Source organism: Podarcis melisellensis (genome assembly GCF_964234715.1).
Source record: "Podarcis melisellensis genome assembly, chromosome: 6".
Lineage (NCBI taxonomy): Eukaryota > Metazoa > Chordata > Lepidosauria > Squamata > Lacertidae > Podarcis > Podarcis melisellensis.
In genome coordinates this window covers 65,357,948-65,376,174 of record NC_138538.1, presented here as the reverse complement: position 1 = coordinate 65,376,174, position 18,227 = coordinate 65,357,948, and the positions used below count along the sequence as shown (strand labels likewise).

Genomic DNA, 18,227 nt, shown 5'->3' with positions numbered 1-18,227 from the left:
GGTAAGGCTTTTTGAAGCATATTATATTCTTTAATAGTTAACATGACCATATAGTAAATAGTTTTGCTTGATTTTTTTTTTTTTACTATGTCTGCTCCTCAGGAGTTCCTCCACACAAGGCTACTTCTATAGAGGACCTTGTAGTAGTGCTACCTCAAAATATATGGGACAACTTGTATAGCAGGTAAGCTGTTGTTTACAAGATGAAATGAATTGCTTTTGATGTTTCGTCCATATACTGTACATAAATACAAGAAGTTATTTGTCTATAAAGCCTCTTCACATTTTGATACAGATTTTGTGTTTTATCCAGTAATGGCGGTTTGCTCATGGTATGGTCTAATCCAGCATACGCTTCTGTGTACAGAAGGAGAGTGGATTATTATTATTATTATTAATAATAATATCATCATCATCTCTTCCCCTCACAGCTGCCAGAAAAGGGCATGAGGTGATACTGAAGGAAGGGAGAATGGGCAAAATAATATCCCTGCCTTCCATTCATTTGAGCCTTTGCTGCATTAAAGAGCCTTCCAAGAATTACACCAGTGAATACCAACACGAGAGAGAGAAGCTATCTTTCAGTAATAGTTGTGCACAACTAAAATGGTTGTGGCTTATTTTTCAGGGAAGTTGCTCCTATTGATGAAATATTACCTACATAGGAAACTGGTGCTGAACAAATTACAGCATTTATTGTTCAAGCAAAGAACAACTTGGTTCAATGCACAACTTTTGATCCTTCTAAAATGACATTTAATATTCTGTGATTGCAGGTATGGTGGAGGACCAGCTGTGAATCATCTCTATGTTTGTCATACCTGTCAAATGGAAACAGAAAAAATAGAGAAAAGAAGGAAGACAGAACTGGAAATGTTTATTCGGGTAATACATTCCTTCTCGCTTGTTAAGTTCTTCTTCTTTAAACTTCATAAAAACAGTGATCCGGAACCTGTGAGTAGAATTTTGCTCACATGACACTCCCATGGTTTTCTCCAGCAGCCCCTGAGCCTTCTGGAAATCTGGTCTGGCAAGGCATATGCCCTTCTGGGACAGTGTGGCATGAGGCATGGGTGTGCAGAAGGAAGAAAGTGAAAATAATATGTTCCCCATCTCTTTTCACTGGCAAGATTAAGAGCCCTTCCCCAAATAGAAGGAGCCCATAGATTTAAAGACTGCTGACTCAGGATCCAGTCCAGTATTTTTGTACTGAAGAAAAGTTAGCCTTTTACAGTAGTGGATATTCTATTTTCATGAAGACTCTTTCATATTCACATAGCATCCACATTGGAGTGTGGGGTACCAGTGGTGAGATTTCAATATTGGGTCAGGATTCATAGAATGCTTCAGATACAAGCTCATGTGTGCTTTCGTGGTTAAATTGTCAAAAAGTTGTTAAGAATATTTCAGTTGCTTCTCTTGAGAAGGCATCACAATTTCATCAAGTGCTTTAGAGCTTGCTTTGTGTCTCTCAGCTCAACAGAGCCTTCCAAGAGGAGGAGTTTCCATCCATATTCTATTGCATCAGTATGCAGTGGTTCAGAGAATGGGAAGGGTTTGTGAAGGGCAAGGACAGTGGTGAGTAGATTTCAAAATTCTTATCAAGTAGGTAGGATGTACCTTTTATAGCATGCACTTAGAATTTTATCACAGTAATTTACTAATTAAAAAAAACCCTGTCATAAGGCATATACCAACTCTTATGAAGAGCTTTTAGTACAGGCATCCCCAAACTCTGTCCTCCAGCTGTTTTGGGACTACAGTTCCCATCATTCCTGACCACTGATCCTGTTAGCTTGGGATGATGGGAGTTGTAGTCCCAAAACAGCTGGAGGTCCGAGTTTTGGAGTACCTATTTTAGTACCTAAAACAAAACAAAACAAAACAGAATAGGATGTAGGAAGCTACAACACTAGCTAGCTATTAAGACACCAGAGGAGAATGTGCTTTATTTGCAAGCATGATTCTAGAGATCAGTTTAAAAGACTTCACGACAGTTTTAATGGATAGTTGCCTGTAAATATCATCTAAAGTTTTGGGAGATGATTCAGATGTATTTTTAAAAGCTGTTTACAGTGTAGGGTGGTTGCTGTGCCAAAAAAGGAAGCAAAAGTCCATCTGAAGATGGGCAGTTCTTTTGCTCTTGTAGATGAGTTTTTGAATTGTGCTCCTGGATATGCTGTCTCCTTTACTAATAACTTTTAAGTGTGTAATGCTTTGCGTGGACAGGCGGAGTCCCCAGATCCTGCGCGGTCCCCCCGTCATGTGGAATAACGACTCAAGACAACGTGCTATGGGATTAAATTGGCCACAACTTTATTAAATTTCAAATGTGGGTAGACCTTGGCTCAGGCATTGGGCGTTCTCCCTCCCCAGTCCCCAGCCGGGGACCTAGGGAGCATCAGGGTTATCCAGTGTGTGGGGGGGGGATGGGCCGGCTCTGGAGAACATATGTTCAAGCAGAGATAGCCGGCCCCGTAACGCCGCCGCCGCAGGGGAGAGCAATGACGACCTTCCGGCGTACGGTCAAAGCCTCCCTTCAGAAACCCCTTTAACGGGGAACCCTGGTATCGCCGCCGCAAAGAGGAAGATGGACAAAAGGATTCCGCCCAAGGCCTGATACTGCCAAAGTTGTGACGTTTTGCTACGGGAAAGGCGAAACCTGCCAATGCAGGGAAATTCCTTTCCGGCCCTTTAACAGCGACCTTAACGTAGCAGCGCCCGCATACCTGTGAAGAAAATTAACTTGCAAAACATGTGAGGAAAATTAACCTGCAACATAAGACATTGACTGAGGGTGGGTAGGGTGGGAGAAGCTCTGGAGCCAAGTGAGAATTCCCAGGTAAAATCCTCCCTCCTTTGTGTGGGCAGGTAATCCCTCCCCCACCTGGCCTGGTCTCCTTGGCAACCCTTTCCCCCAGGTGGGAGTGGACAACTGACTGAGGTAGGCGGAGACCTCCAGGTATCCCACCTGAGGGATGGCATAGCCTAGCCTATGCTGTTGGAGCCGCTCCAGGTCTAGGGGCTGCACGCGTCCACGCAAAGGGTGCCCCCCGTTTTAAGCGGGGAGCGGTCATTGCGTGGACAGGCGGAGTCCCCAGATCCTGCGCGGTCCCCCCGTCATGTGGAATAACGACTCAAGACAACGTGCTATGGGATTAAATTGGCCACAACTTTATTAAATTTCAAATGTGGGTAGACCTTGGCTCAGGCATTGGGCGTTCTCCCTCCCCAGTCCCCAGCCGGGGACCTAGGGAGCATCAGGGTTATCCAGTGTGTGTGTGGGGGATGGGCCGGCTCTGGAGAACATATGTTCAAGCAGAGATAGCCGCCCCCGTAACGCCGCCGCCGCAGGGGAGAGCAATGACGACCTTCCGGCGTACGGTCAAAGCCTCCCTTCAGAAACCCCTTTAACGGGGAACCCTGGTATCGCCGCCGCAAAGAGGAAGATGGACAAAAGGATTCCGCCCAAGGCCTGATACCGCCACCCGAGACCGCAAAGATTGCGGTCTCGCCGCCAAGACTACCTACATCTGAAAAACGCCTTTGCCATCCTCCAACCAGTCAATCAGGCCATGCCTGATGTCGCTCAGCCAACGCTCGTTACCAAGGTCCGATAGGTGCACGCCATCGGGCCGAAATAGCTCCTGCATGTAAACTTTAATGTTGGGGTGTTTCACGACCCGACCTCCCATGCGAGTGGTCGCAGAGCGCACTGCCCTATTGATTTTTTCCACCGTGTAATTCAGTCTAGTGGGTTTGATGTTGCCACGCCAATGCAAGCGTGGCAGAAGTTCGGACCAGAAAAATGTGATACTGGGGTGAGTGGCGTGTATGCTTTCCAGGTCTGCGATCGCTGTTTTGATCAGAATTATGCTTTTACGCACGACCAAGTCGTTTTCACCGAGGTGGAGCACAACCGCGCTTGGCGGGTGGCGGAACGCAAGTTCGTGACGCAACCTAGGGAGCAGGGCATCCCACCGCATTCCCCGTTGTCCGAACCAGGAAATGGAGATCTTTGGCTGCAGACCCAGATGTTCTCCGCCTGGACCAGTAGTGGCATGGATGGCCGCCCAATGCACTATGCTGTGGCCGAAGATCCACACATGTTTGGGGGTTGGGCCTGAAAGAAAGGATTATATGGTATCTGTCAGTGCCTGCTGGTTGTATCTAATGTAGCCTTTGAAGGCAGCTGAACGCCACCGCCCCATTGTTTTTATGTGTTCGGCCGGGAGGCCGCTCGCAGCTGCCGTGGTTGCTGCACCGATACGAAAGGAATGCCCGGAAAATTGTGCCGGGTTGCCTCCACAAGCATGTGAGAATTCCCAGGTAAAATCCTCCCTCCTTTGTGTGGGCAGGTAATCCCTCCCCCACCTGGCCTGGTCTCCTTGGCAACCCTTTCCCCCAGGTGGGATTGGACAACTGACTGAGGTAGGCGGAGACCTCCAGGTATCCCACCTGAGGGATGGCATAGCCTAGCCTATGCTGTTGGAGCCGCTCCAGGTCTAGGGGCTGCACGCGTCCACGCAAAGGGTGCCCCCCGTTTTAAGCGGGGAGCGGTCATTGTTAGCTACACCTCCAAAAGAGAAAAAATGGAAAATGAAGAAAGTACTAGAGTAGTTTTCTGAGGTGTTTTTGTTTTAAATAATATCACTTCATTATTACCTTACATGCTAACATTTTTCTATCACTAGATCCTCCAGGGCCCATTGACAATGCCAAAATTGCTGTCAATAAATGTGGATCTGTAGTTCTGAAACAAGGTATGACTCTATTGATACAATCTCTTATGCATGCAGTTTTTCTTTTTCTGCTAGTGACTACTTGCATGTCTTTCTACAGTTTTGTTTCTATTTCTGTTCATTTATTGATTAGTCCATTTTAAAAGCTCCTTGCATTACATAAGGTCCCAGGGTAGATGAAACAGATATAGATAAAAAAAAACAGAAAGTCAATAAAACCTTAGGAAGTATCAAAACTTGGCAGTTTTAAAAATTGTTTGTTCCATCATTAAAAACACACTTGCACTGACTTTGAACACATATATGAGGTGTTTTGAGATGTTGTTTCAAGATTACTAGCTTCCATTTAAAACAGCAGTACTATACTTCAGCTCTCTATATTCTTTTTGTTTTTGCTTTTTTTAAATGACATTTTATGTTGAAGGCAAAAATTAACGACTATGAAACTTCATATCTAAAAGTCTGTGCAGCATGGATTTACCAGCAGTTGCTGTACAAACCTTTGGATAACATGCAGCTTTTTAGTCCACATGATTACTAAGGGGGTGAAGGGTTGAAAACCTTTGAAAATGTGTGGGTAGCTGTTCCAAGATGTTGACTTAAAAATGAGAGAGTGAGAGTGAAGTTTATGCATAGCAGAATTCCTCTATAACATTAAGTCTCCTTGTAAATGTCAAGCCCTTCAAGTTTTATAAAATATTTACTTGTAAGAACAAAATGCCAAAGTATGTGGAATGTAATTGACTTGAGTTGCATGCACTGCTGTGCTTGGATTTGGAGCTTGGTATCACTTATAAGCAGATTGTTTTCAAAAATCATTAGTTGAATATCGGCTTCACCTTCACCGAAATTTTTTTTAGGAGCTGATTCTGGACAGATTTCTGAAGAAACATGGAATTTTCTACAGTCCATCTATGGGGGAGGACCGGAAATCATCCTGCGACCACCTGTTGCTCAAATTGAACCTGAATCGTTACAAACTGAAGATAAGATTGAGTTAGAAACACGTGGTCTGTAGCCACCAACCCAAGGATAAATTCTAATGAGATAGCATCCAGTTAACAACATACATTCCTAAGATTTTTTTTGTCTGTTTTTCTGTTTTATTTTTGTTTTCCCTGTGAGATAACAGGAGATTGGGCATTATTGTGTCTGTGAAAAACAAATTTAAACTTGTAATATATAAATTCTAAAAATGTTTTAGAACCTATCAGACCTTAGGGTAACTTCCTTGTTCTACATTAACTGTACATATGCAAAGTAGAGATGAAGGATTTAACTGTTCTTTTCAATATCTCTATGAATTTCTAGGCTCTTTCATATCGGGTCTTGTCAAGACAAGATTTAAAGGGTCTTTAACACCACATGGTGGAAAGATGGGATATCAATTTAGCATATATAAAAAATGAAATATAAATATTTTAAGCTGTTGGTGAGATTGTAAAAAAATGGTTCTAACATCCTAAGAAAACTCAGGAAAAGTTATGCTTCACTTTTATTTGCACTGCACTATAGAAAAACATAATGAACTTTGCATTAGATAATTTTCTTATTTGAGTGTATCATATATACTAATGATTCAGATGAAACATTGGTTTTGGTCAGCAGCGTAAGTAACTTCTACTGTTTAAACTGTCTGATAAGTGGTTGTTGAATGTAAGCTAGTATAATCAATAGTATGTGTAATTAAACAAACTCATAGTCTTTAGGAGTGTGTGTTCTGAGAGCATGAAGTGGGTATGTTAGCGGCTTGCACACCTGAAAATTTCCTAGTCTTTTTTTTAAAATTAAAAGCATCAATAGTTTAATGTGGAAAAATCTATTGTACAGTTCTGCAATGCTCATTGGCATGATTTATGATGTCAGATGTTGAATGATAACACAAAGCAAGATTGCAAAAGCATTCTAGATTATTCATATTGAAATGTTGAATGTCACCCAAATGTGTTCCTGAATATTGCTAACGTATAAGCAATATTATTATTTGCCAGTTCAATAAAAACCAATGGTAAAATGATAAAAAGTGTTTGAACTTTAAGCAAGTGATTGAACTTTAACTTCAAGATATATACTAGGAATATGTATTATAGGTTGCTGCTGTGCTTTAATGTACAATTTCAGAAATGAAAGGGAAGATCCATTTTGACTGGAGAAACCTTAAAAGCATGCTCACCTCTGAGTTAAAATGGTTCACTTATAGTACAAATGGCAGTCCAGAGGATGAAAGTGCAACAATAATTTCATTCTGGTAAATGGAACATCAGAAGCTGCCTTATACTGAGTCAGACCATCTACCTCAGTATTATCTACACTGACCGGCAGCGGCTCTCCAGTCGTACCTGGAAATGCTGAGAATTGAAGCTGGAACCTTCTGCATGCAAAGCATTTGATCTACCATTGAACTGACTTCACACTAAAAAAATAAATTTTATTTGGGAGAACAATGCTAATTGTTCTAATATGAAGCTTTGGATAGGGACTTTGCTCCAGTAGTTTATAAAATTACTATTGAAGCACAAGACACCTTGATCCCTGGATAGAAGTAAAATATTAGTGGGGGAAATCCGTTGTTGCTTGCATATCATACTTTTGATACTAAGACCTCAAGATTCTTCATATGCAAGAGACAAATGAGATCTTGCACTGCTTAATATTTTTGTGTTAAACAAAAACATTGGCCATTTGCACTGAATCTACCTTCTGCCTGTTGTTTTTTAAAGAGCAGAGAACACTTCAAGAGCTCGAGTACTTGGAATTGTATTTACAAAGTAATGTCATAGCTGCTGTAAAAGCAGTTTCTCAGCCCTTTAAAATAGTGGCATTTTGGTTTTACAAAATCCTTAGAGGCCAATCTTTTACCACCTGTAAGTATAAGGTCAGTGGCTGATTGGAGTTGGGGGGTTCCACAGTATCTGGAGGGCCAGATTCCACATTCCTCTTGTAAGGTAACTAAATAAGCAAGGACACACAAAGGAAGTAGGAATATACTCCATTAATCTTTAGTTCTACCTTGGGATCAAACGACATTTTTTAAAATAAAAAAACCACAAGTTCTGTCTTCTGAGAGGAGGTGGCAGACTACTTTTTAAAATGTGTATATACAAGTAAGTTTCTGAGTCAGATAACAAGGCTATCGAATGGAGCCTGCAAATAAATGTGTTTAGAACTGAACTGTTGAACATTAAAATTTGCATGCCATTCTGCATATTAATAGAGCTTCTGTGTGGGGATTCTTGAGACTTTCTGGCAGTGGTGGAAGGTTGCCCGTGTTCTGCTTTATATTTCCCCATATAGATGCATGTGCATCATCTACTTTGTTTGGAAAATACTGTGGGTAGACTAAATCATTTTTCTGCCTTTGGAGAACCCAAACTTTGAGAAACAAGACTCTTGACTTTCCCATTTATCTTCATTTGTATCATAGTCTCATCTAAATTCTAGCTTCTTTGTCATTACGGTGTAAAGTTAGGACATATTTTTTATCAAGAGGTTCTCTTGTTGCACTTGGAAACTTCATACCTTCTCTTTAAATCCCCCAAGATTTTTGTGTGTGAAAGTTAGTACACATTCATAAGCACCACTCACGTTTTACTTAAAAACAAAGGTTCTGGTCCACAGAACGTATGTTAGCCTTTATGGTTATAGAAAAAAATGTAGAAATAGCCTTTGCCAGTTGCAAATACTATGACTATTTGCAAAACATAGTTGCCTTATCTAATGTTGATAGTAATTTGTGTATGTACCCAAATGCTTTGGGTGTAAGTAATTCATGAAGCCAGAAGCATTTGCTTAAATAAATGGCTTCATAAATCTTTTAGGCTTGATAAAATGAAATTTGAGAAGTGCTTGCTATTTTTTAATATGACCCCCAAAAAAGGAGATTGAGGATTATTGGGTTATATGTGCATCATACAATGTGTGAAGATTTAATTTCTCATGAAAATTAATTCTTCATTTGGCTTAACCTATTCTACCTTAATCTATTTTACCTATTCTGGGTGCATTTCTGTATAATACGGTATTTCAAATCCAGATGTCCTTGTTGCCATAGCAACACATCCCTCTCCTTTCTCCCCTTGACTTTCAAATGGTAGATCAAACAAACTGAAATATTGCACAGACTGATGTTTTTACTTGTGTGTCTCCTTCATCCTAGCCAGGGCCAAGTATCTACAAAAACAGGCACAAAATTTTTGATCAAATCCTATTACCAAGCCTACTCTTTAATGCTTGCTAAAATTCTAATTGCTATTTCATTCTGTGGGTTAAACAGTGACTATGAATCAAAATTTGAATTGAAACTTTGATCTATTGCTTAAAAGTATCCTTTGATTTTTGACAGTGTATCAGAGTTAATTTTGTATTTAGTGAACTAAGAAAAAGTTGTAATGCATACTTTTTATGGACTTTAAAGTAGAATTGGTTTAGGTAGATGTTACTACTGAATGAGAACACAGACCAAATACAAGAAACTAAAATGATGTCAGAATGGTTGATTGTAAGCATCAAAGCTTCTATTAAATAGTCTCATGACACAAGCTTTCATCAGCATCCAAACATAGCAATTTACATTTTCAACCTGCAATTATGTGTTTGAAGTCACGGAACCCCAAATGCTAGGTTTTTCATTTATGTAGCAGTATATTTGGTGGTGGTGGGGAGAGCTGTATGGGTCACACAGTACCACACTTCTGCCATTTTAAAGGCCACTTCAATAGCTTCTTTTCAGACAAATAAATACAAACAATGAAGTTCCTTAGTAAAGAGGCAATCTGAAGAGAGGAAGAGAGTAAACAGATTGATGCAAAGTGTAGATACATATTCTAACTAAATGTCCCAACAGATGCCTTGCTCTCTATTGCTAATATTAATTTTTACCGTTTCTAAGTATGGGAAAAAATTATTGGAAGAGGGTATCCTACTGCAACAGGATGCATAGCTAGATCTATGTGAACAGTGAAAAGTAGCTGAAATGGTAGCAACCCATGCAAAAGGTGCATGTGTATGGTTCCAGGTTAGAGGTCCTGCCTCACTTTCAGGCTGATAGGATCAATAATGCTACTTTGGGAGTGATGATGTATAACTTAATAGTGAGGCCTACTAATTTTATGGTGGAACAAATTACACACCTGAGGTGCTTGGCAGGCAGGTGTTCAACAGCTTAAACTTTTACAGTGGTGCGCAGCTTCTCCCTCCCACACAGCTGCGGGCAGGAAACAACCCTGAGATGATTCCCCACTTGCTGTGGCATCGGGGAAGCCGTTTTCCTGCCAACCGGATGGGTGGTGGCACCCCGCCTCTCCCCCCCCATGCCACTATGTGTGTATTGGACGACCCCTGTTTTTTGACATGATTTTTGAGTCAAAAAGCCTCGTCCAATACACAGAAAAATACGGTATGTTGTAAGCCACCCAGAGTGGCTGGGGAAACCCAGCCAGATGGATGGGGTATAAATACTAGAATAATAATTATTATTAATAATATTAATTAATGACCCTTGTGCTCCCTTCCAGCTCTACAATTCTATGATTCTATACCATGTGGCAATATTTCCTCTGGAGGCAAAACTTTTTCCCCCAACTTGCAGACACTGAGTACTTTAAACCCAGACTTTCATAATCTTATGCTGCAGAGTGCACTCCCCCCCCCAACCGATAACAGCCGGTTAATCGGGACAAACTAGTTAATATCTAACTTTGGAATAATACGGCGAGCATCATCCCATCACCATTGTGGCAACTTCCCCTGTTATTACGGAGCTATCCAAAACAGGCATTTCTCTCAAATCAACGGGTGATTTCCAGTTGTGCATGCCTGAATGAGCAACCAGATGTTTCCTTGTGGCAACAGAGACTTCGGGTTCAACGAAGACCAACTGGAAGTGGCTCATGGGCAGGGGTGCCAACTTGAATAAAATATTGGGGGGGGGGAGGAAAGCCCCGTCCCACTGGACTGGGTGCGCGCACACTATTTGAATGGCAATGCTTATTATATTTCGGCTCCTATGTCAATAGGAGACGCCTCTGCCCCATTTTCGTCAACTCCCCCCCCATCCCATCCCCCACCTGATGGCAGGAAGCCGCCCAAGAGAGACTTCTGGTGGGCACAAAACTGCGGAGCAGTGGGAGGATTCTCGCCCCAATAATCTGTCATTTTGGGGTGCTTCCAGATTTTTGGGGCTTTGCTAATACTGAAAAAAGGCCACTGGCAAGAGTTACGAAGAGCCCCAACTGCTCAACCCACCGGCTCCAGGGCGGCTCCGTCCCGAGCCTCTTTCCCGCCTCCGTCGCCTCCCTGCGTTTACCAGCAGGCGGAGCTGCAGGGAGCGGCCCCCACTCGCGGGCTGTGCAGGGAATGGGGCTGGGGGGGGGAGGGAGGCGGGTGAGGGAGGGAGGGAGACAGGGAAGGAAGCGGAAGCGGAGCCGCCGCCGCGCGGCGCTGAAGGGAGTCAAGCGGCCGTTGGGTAGTGGGGGGGGGGGCGGATGAGCGAGCGGGCGCTGACGTCTGATGCGGCTGCCGCTGAGAGGGACCGAAGTGAACAAGAAGCCGCTGCTTCGGTCCCACCGGGCTGAGTTTCGCGTCTCTCAGCAACCAGGTCAGGCCGCCTCCCTCGGGGCGAGCGGGCGGGGGGGGGTGAAACTGGTGAGGCGGAGAGACCCGGATGGTGCAGCGGGTGAGGGGAGGGGGCCGGGAGAAGGAGCGCGGAAAGGGAGAGAGCGCGAACAAGAGGAGGAGGAGGGGGGAGGTATTATATCCCCATGTGACCTGCGCGTGCGGGAGCAGGAGGGGGGAGAGGAGGAGGCTCGCGCGCCTCGTTCGAATCCCAGCTGCTGAACCGAAAGGTGCGTCGTGCGCGTGCGCGGCGACGTAACCGCTCCTTTCCCTCAGCCATTGACCATTTTACTCTCCCTCCTCTCTGTCCGTCCGCCCTCCCATTTTCCACGTGCGCGGGGGAGCGCGCACGGCGTACTGCGGGCGCTGTTGTGTATATACAGTATATCTGGGACACGCGGACACGTGCGCGACGCTTCCGCCATGTTGGGGCTCGCAGGAGGCAGGGGGAGGGGTGTGCGCGCGCGTTGAGGTGGGAGTTCTCGCGAGGTCAGCCTTAGTTCCCGTGGGAGCTGGCCGGAGGCAGGATGGCGGCGCTGCGCTGAGAGTGATGGGTAATAATGGTAACGGGCAACCGGGAAGCGAGGTGGGTGGGAGGGGGAGAGAGAGAGGGAGGGGGCGGCGCGCCGTGAGCTCCTTTAGGCCCGGCCTCTTTAAGTCCGACGACGCGCGTGGGGGCGGGGCTGAACGTCACGGGGAGTTAGACCTGCGAGAGTTTTGTGCGCGTCGGGCTCCTCCCCTCCCCCCTGCGCTTTCCCCACAGTCGAAACTGCCGCTCCGTGGCGCCCCCCCTCCCGTCGCCGCATCTCAGGTTCTCACCAGAGGTTCCCACATAGTCTTGAGGGCGCCCCCATGTCATCTTTTTATTGATGCTCCTTGGGTCAGCCCACTTGGCTCCTCAGCCCTTTAAAACCGTTTCATGGAACCTCTTCCCGCAAAGTTCGACCACCTCCAATGCCCACCTTTGGTTCAAAATACCTTAGTCAGGGCCACATGGCTACTTCCGACATGCCTTAGTTGAGTATCTTACAGTATTGGATGTTCTTTGCTAAAGGACTTGTAACTGATGCGATCAGCTCGGGGAGACAATTTGGCCTGCAAGGCAAGTTCCTTAAGAAAACTAGACCCAGCAAAATAAACACCATGCAATAGCCCTAATTTGGAGCCCTGTTTGCCAATCCTGTTCTCTGCTGCACTGCCTCACAAGTTTGGTTATCAAACTTTTTTTTTTAAGCCCATAAGGTATTCTAGAAAAAGCAAAGGTAAGCAGGCTGGCAGAGTACATTATTGTTAGTTTCTGAAAGCATATTTTGCACCACTTGCTGTTGACTGCTGAGCAGGATATTATCCACAGTAGATTTTATGTAGAAAACGATGGGAGCCTGTGGCCCTCCAGATGTTACTGTGTTACAACACCCTGGCCATGCTGATTGAGCCTGATCTGAGTCTAGGAACATCTGCAGAGCCACATGGTTCTACTTGTAGTCACCATTTTCTTTGATGAAATGGGCTTTTGCTTGCAAAGTACATGCTGCAATATATTTACAAATCTTTGCCCTAGGTACCGCTTGTGCAGGGTTGTGCATTCCTCTGTAAACTTGCACAGTCAACCTGGTTTGTCCTGGATTGTTTGAATCTCCTTTTCTCTTTGGCGATCCCTCGTAGCCGAGTAAGATTACCTTCCATGAACACGGTCTTAACAGTGAGTTCGTAAGTGATTGTGGAGGTCAATTCTGGATCCACATGTCCTTCCACTTCCTCTTAGCACATCTCCCTTTCGTCTTGAGTTCAAGCTCAAGCATCTTCAAAGTCCAAGACACCTTTTGGTAAAGGCTGTTCTCCAGTTGGAGCTCTGGCAGGCCAGTGTTTCCCAGTTGTTTGTGTTTATACTACATTTTTTTAGATTTGCCTTGAGAGAGTCCTAAAACCTATTTTGTTGACCCCCAGCATTACACTTTCCATTTTTAAGCACTATCCCCACCCCCAATCCCATAACAAGTTTTAATGTGAGTCTGTTACAAGATCATTTGTATTATCTTGCACTTTTGAGATCTTTGTTTCCTGGTATTGGGATTTTACCTCTGACAAGCAAAATATGCCTAGTATAATTTTATATAAAGTTTGTGAGGGAAGTTCAAAACAATGCATTTTCTCTTTGCAATTTGTTTTAACTATCACACATGTTTCCTATTAGTTGCAAATTAGCTATTTTGAGGACTGGATTTTAGTAGCACAATTTTTTTTGTTCGTTTTGAATTTGTAGATTGCATTCCTTTTACAGTAACTTTATTAGCAAGTATCCTTAACTGCAGTTCTATTTCTGCTGTTTATGGGTGATCTCAAATTAAGATTATGACTTGGTTGGCTACAACTGTGCCTGCAATTATATGAATAATTCTGGTTTTGTTATTTTTTACAGAAATAGTTGAAATTATTGAAAAAGTTGGTGACCCAACTAGACAAGAAAGAAACGAGTGCAGGCACCCCCAACCTTCGGCCCTCCAGATGTTTTGGACTACAATTCCCATCATCCCTGACCACTGGTCCTGTTAGCTAGGGATCATGGGAGTTGTAGGCCAAAACATCTGGAGGGCCGAAGGTTGGGGGTGCCTGATACAGTGGAATGCTGAGAATGCTAGAGTTCTAAAAGCTAGCCAAATTCTCTAAATAAGTGTCATACAGTGTTGGCATGCTAACTTAAGTTTGACCCACAAACACAATATTGTCCTAGATGTGTTTTTTCTTTGCAAACACACATTTGCACCTTGCAGAATAGGGGAAGGAATTTGAGAGGGAAGATGGTGTTAAGTATCTCATTCCCCTACTTCTTCAGTCCAATTTGCTCTTTTCTCACTCTTTTTCTGTGGAAGAGTGGCTCTTTAGGAGCCAATGGAAGGTTACATACAAATGCATATAATAATTCCTATATTTCTTAACCCAGGTTCACTGAAAAATGCTTGGATTGGTGGTGGTTAGGCTTGAATTCCTACAAGATATTTTTGCTTTCTTTATTTCACTTTGTACTGTAGAAAAGCACTTTGCAGCTCTCATTGTATAATTTTCATAAACAAGTTATTGTACTCTATCCTAAGTAGTTATTTGTTGCTGCAGCAGTTCTTGGCCTTGGCTATTGCATTGTTCTCTCAACTTTTTTATAGCTTGTGTATTTAATGGGAGCTACTCCCAAGTAACTGTACTTAGGATTTCAGCCTTCAGAAAACATATATAGGTCTCCAGAGTCTCAGCTAATATTAAGAAGTTTGATATTAAAGTATCTTAAAAGATGTCAATAAAATGGCAATGTGTTCCCTTGCTATATTGTTCTCACATAACACAAAGCCATGGTTTGTTTTACAGACCACGAGTTAGCTATGAATTGTCTCACAGGCGATCAGACAAGTCCTAACTTATTTCTCCCAAGTTTGTTTTGTTTTCCAGCTGCTGTTGCTTCATGTTTCATTAGCATCTAGGATGGGGGTTACAAAAAAAAAAAAAGTTTAAGGAAAGGTGCCAGATTCACATGTAAGCCTAATTAAAATAAATCAAGGTTTCTAGCATTAAGCAAGTGATAGTTAAGGTTCTAGGTCTGAACAATCAAACAAGCCATGGCTTAGTGTTATGATCATAGCTAGCTGCCTTGGTTTCCTTTTTGGCAAAATGTAGGAAATAATAATGTGTGAACCAGACCTATGTGTAGTGTGCTAGGGATGGTGTAATACTTTGTTGTTTGTTTTGGGAAAATGCGCAAAATATTTCCTAGGCAAAACTTAACGACAAAATTATCATTAAAATAGCACAGTGTGCATGTTAGGTGTGTAATTAAGCAGCTGGTATATATTACCCAGAGTCCTCTTTGGATAACCAAGGAGGTTCTTGCAGTATGCCTTGACAAGCTGGACAGACTTCTAGTTTATCAACTGTATGTTTACCTATTTTACACATTTTTAACATTGCATGAAGTTAGTAAGATGGTGAGCTATCATTTTAATGTCATTTCTATAATTTAATCATGTTTTCAGAACTAGATTTAATGCACAGTTACCTCCTAATAGAAAGCATTTTATTTTACATGGCCCATATATTCAGAAATAGCTGGTTATTTTTTGCGCAGGCTAACTATGATTTTAATTTAACATTTCTAGCGCATAGTAATATCCTATTAGAGTGGCCTTTCACAATTGTGTAGCAATATTGGTGTATATATATATATATATATATATATATATATATATATATGCTTTCGTAGATTTTCACGGGTACAGGAATGCAGGTTTTGGTGTCCTCGGGTGTCTTCCCGTGTAAAAGTTGGGGTGTCTAGGCGACGTTTCGACGAGGTCTCACTCGTCATCTTCAGGCTGGTGCTTTCGGCTTCTTGTTATATATATATATATATATATATATGCAGGTTTTGGTGTCCTCGGGTGTCTTCCCGTGTAAAAGTTGGGGTGTCTAGGCGACGTTTCGACGAGGTCTCACTCGTCATCTTCAGGCTGGTGCTTTCGGCTTCTTGTTACTGGAACAGAGCAGGATCTCAGTGTTTGAGTTCCTATAAATACTGTTGAGGGGGTGTGGTGTATAGCCTCCAATGTTCTGGGCAGAGAGGAAGTTCCCAGGCTAGTGTGCCTTTTCTTCTTTTGTTCCTTAATTACTTGAGGGATATCTTGAGTGATTTCTTGAGTGATATCCTGAGTACCACTTAGGTGGGTCATTAGGTGTGGATTAGTTGCTAAAGTCTTTGTGTCTTGACCTCTTGAACTTTGTGAAGAGTTTTTCTGAGAAGATGGCTGTACACAGCTCGCCCCTATACACGAAGCCAAGCCAGAGCACAACTAAGTGCAGTACAGCCATCTTCTCAGAAAAACTCTTCACAAAGTTCAAGAGGTCAAGACACAAAGACTTTAGCAACTAATCCACACCTAATGACCCACCTAAGTGGTACTCAGGATATCACTCAAGAAATCACTCAAGATATCCCTCAAGTAATTAAGGAACAAAAGAAGAAAAGGCACACTAGCCTGGGAACTTCCTCTCTGCCCAGAACATTGGAGGCTATACACCACACCCCCTCAACAGTATTTATAGGAACTCAAACACTGAGATCCTGCTCTGTTCCAGTAACAAGAAGCCGAAAGCACCAGCCTGAAGATGACGAGTGAGACCTCGTCGAAACGTCGCCTAGACACCCCAACTTTTACACGGGAAGACACCCGAGGACACCAAAACCTGCATTCCTGTACCCGTGAAAATCTACGAAAGCATATATATATATATATATATATATTGCCATTCCTACTATTATAGCCTGTCTTGTTTTCTTACTTTTGGCATGAAACTTTCTCAATATGTGTTCAAATAAGAAAAATAAATAAATCCATAAGCTACAATGCAACATAAAAGTTATTTCAAGGTTCAGAAAACAGGGCTGCAACCCTGTACTATACTATACTATACTATACTATACTATACTATACTATACTATACTATACTATACTATACTATACTATAGTTCCTCACCCTTGTATTGGGTTTCATTGCTGTGTTGAGAACTTATTGTGGCCAAACTGATTACAGCATCAATAGAGGTCACTCCTCTATATTGACATCATTTGAGTATAACTTGGATGGTGTTAATATTGGATAAGCTCAAAGGACTGACAAACAATTGGATATCCCAATCTATGAAACAAGCCAACAGTTTGGGGGACTTGTTCCTCATTTTGATTCTTACCTTAATAGATGGAAGACAGTACTACTAATGGCTATGACTTCCTATAATTTAATGTGGCATTATTTTATATTCTTTTGGGTTTAGATTGTTATTTGGAAATCTAATAAATTGTTATGGGCACCACAGAATACCCATTTCACAGAAGAATTAACTTTCCCATAAGCCAGCAAAAATCCTACACTACCCTAAAACAAATACAGTAGACCCCCCCCCAAAAAAATGTATGCAAAACATTCACAAAATAACAGAAAATCCAAACAGCTTACTATTTTTTCTGTGTTTTTAAAAAAATATATTTTAGTGTTGATGTGTGCAGTGTTATGTGTCTAAGGGTACTATGGTGCCCCTGGGTGCCACTTTGAAAGTTAAGACCAACACTTTGAATTGAATTCTGGAACATACCACGAACTAGTAGAATTATTTCAATACAGATGAGATATGATCTCTTTTAAGAGTCTAGTTGTGGTTCCTGAAGCAACTCAAGTAGCATGTACATTTAAAGCCTGTTGTAGTAATCTATCATAGAAGTTACCAGGGTTATGGATAACATTTGGCTTCATGTGATGTGAGATACATCTTTACAACTATCTTTTAAAAATAGGCAGTCATCTGAGAAATAATTTCTCTAGCTCCCTCATATGGCAGTGGTACTTTGGGCTCTGTAAAGATTCCTATTCATTTCCAGCACCTATTACTTCATATGAGGATTAGGAGATGTCACTTACTATTTGTAAGTGTCCTTTCAAGGTAGAGTGACAGTTTCAAAACAGGGCGGCCCCCACAGCTCCCCATTCAGCTTCTTCATACTTGTTTGGAGGAGTGCCTCATGTGACCAATGGAAGGCTTATACTGTATTGCATTTGTGAGGAATGTTGCTAACAGCTATTTGATATATGTTTACATTTGTATTTGGGGAAATACAAAGCAAAATAAAGAATAGCCAGTTTATTATGATAACATTGCTGATAGTGACACTTTGACATAAGTTTAAAAAAATCATAAATGCCCACTGAATCTCACAAAGGCATGAAAATGTAACTAATAAATACTTAGATGTTTTGTAAGATCAAATGAGTTACTATTCAATCTCTGGCAAAAGAGGCTGGAATGGAATTAAACTCTAGTTTTACTTTTAGAGTGTGTGG

The 18,227-nt window shown here is 42.3% G+C and overlaps 2 protein-coding genes and 1 long non-coding RNA gene across 13 annotated transcripts in view; 2 read left to right on the top strand and 1 right to left on the bottom strand.

Annotated features, from left to right (window-relative positions):
* The window catches only part of USP33 (ubiquitin specific peptidase 33), a 33,358-nt gene extending 26,593 nt beyond the window's left edge, over window positions 1-6,765 (top strand). For all 5 annotated transcript variants that reach the window (XM_081914638.1, XM_081914637.1, XM_081914636.1 and 2 more), the window contains 5 exons: window positions 103-184; window positions 777-885; window positions 1,476-1,578; window positions 4,695-4,763; window positions 5,603-6,765. In XM_081914638.1, the coding sequence (XP_081770764.1) occupies window positions 103-184; window positions 777-885; window positions 1,476-1,578; window positions 4,695-4,763; window positions 5,603-5,760 (521 nt within the window). In that variant the 3' untranslated portion in view covers window positions 5,761-6,765. The remainder of the gene's footprint in view (window positions 1-102; window positions 185-776; window positions 886-1,475; window positions 1,579-4,694; window positions 4,764-5,602) is intronic.
* Window positions 6,528-11,103, bottom strand: LOC309371739. The gene is made up of 2 exons (XR_014169269.1): window positions 10,986-11,103; window positions 6,528-7,155 (listed from the first exon to the last, which is right to left on the bottom strand). It is a non-coding gene; the product is annotated as an uncharacterized lncRNA (long non-coding RNA).
* Window positions 11,104-11,152: 49 nt separating this feature from the next.
* ZZZ3 (zinc finger ZZ-type containing 3) overlaps window positions 11,153-18,227 on the top strand; it is a 41,950-nt gene continuing 34,875 nt past the window's right edge. For 3 of the 7 annotated variants that reach the window (XM_081914630.1, XM_081914632.1, XM_081914628.1), the window contains exon 1: window positions 11,154-11,337. The gene's annotated coding sequence lies outside the window, so the exon portion shown is untranslated. Of the gene's footprint in view, window positions 11,338-11,762; window positions 11,909-18,227 lie in introns of those variants that run through there. The other 4 variants (XM_081914634.1, XM_081914633.1, XM_081914629.1 and 1 more) reach the window with 3 other exon arrangements.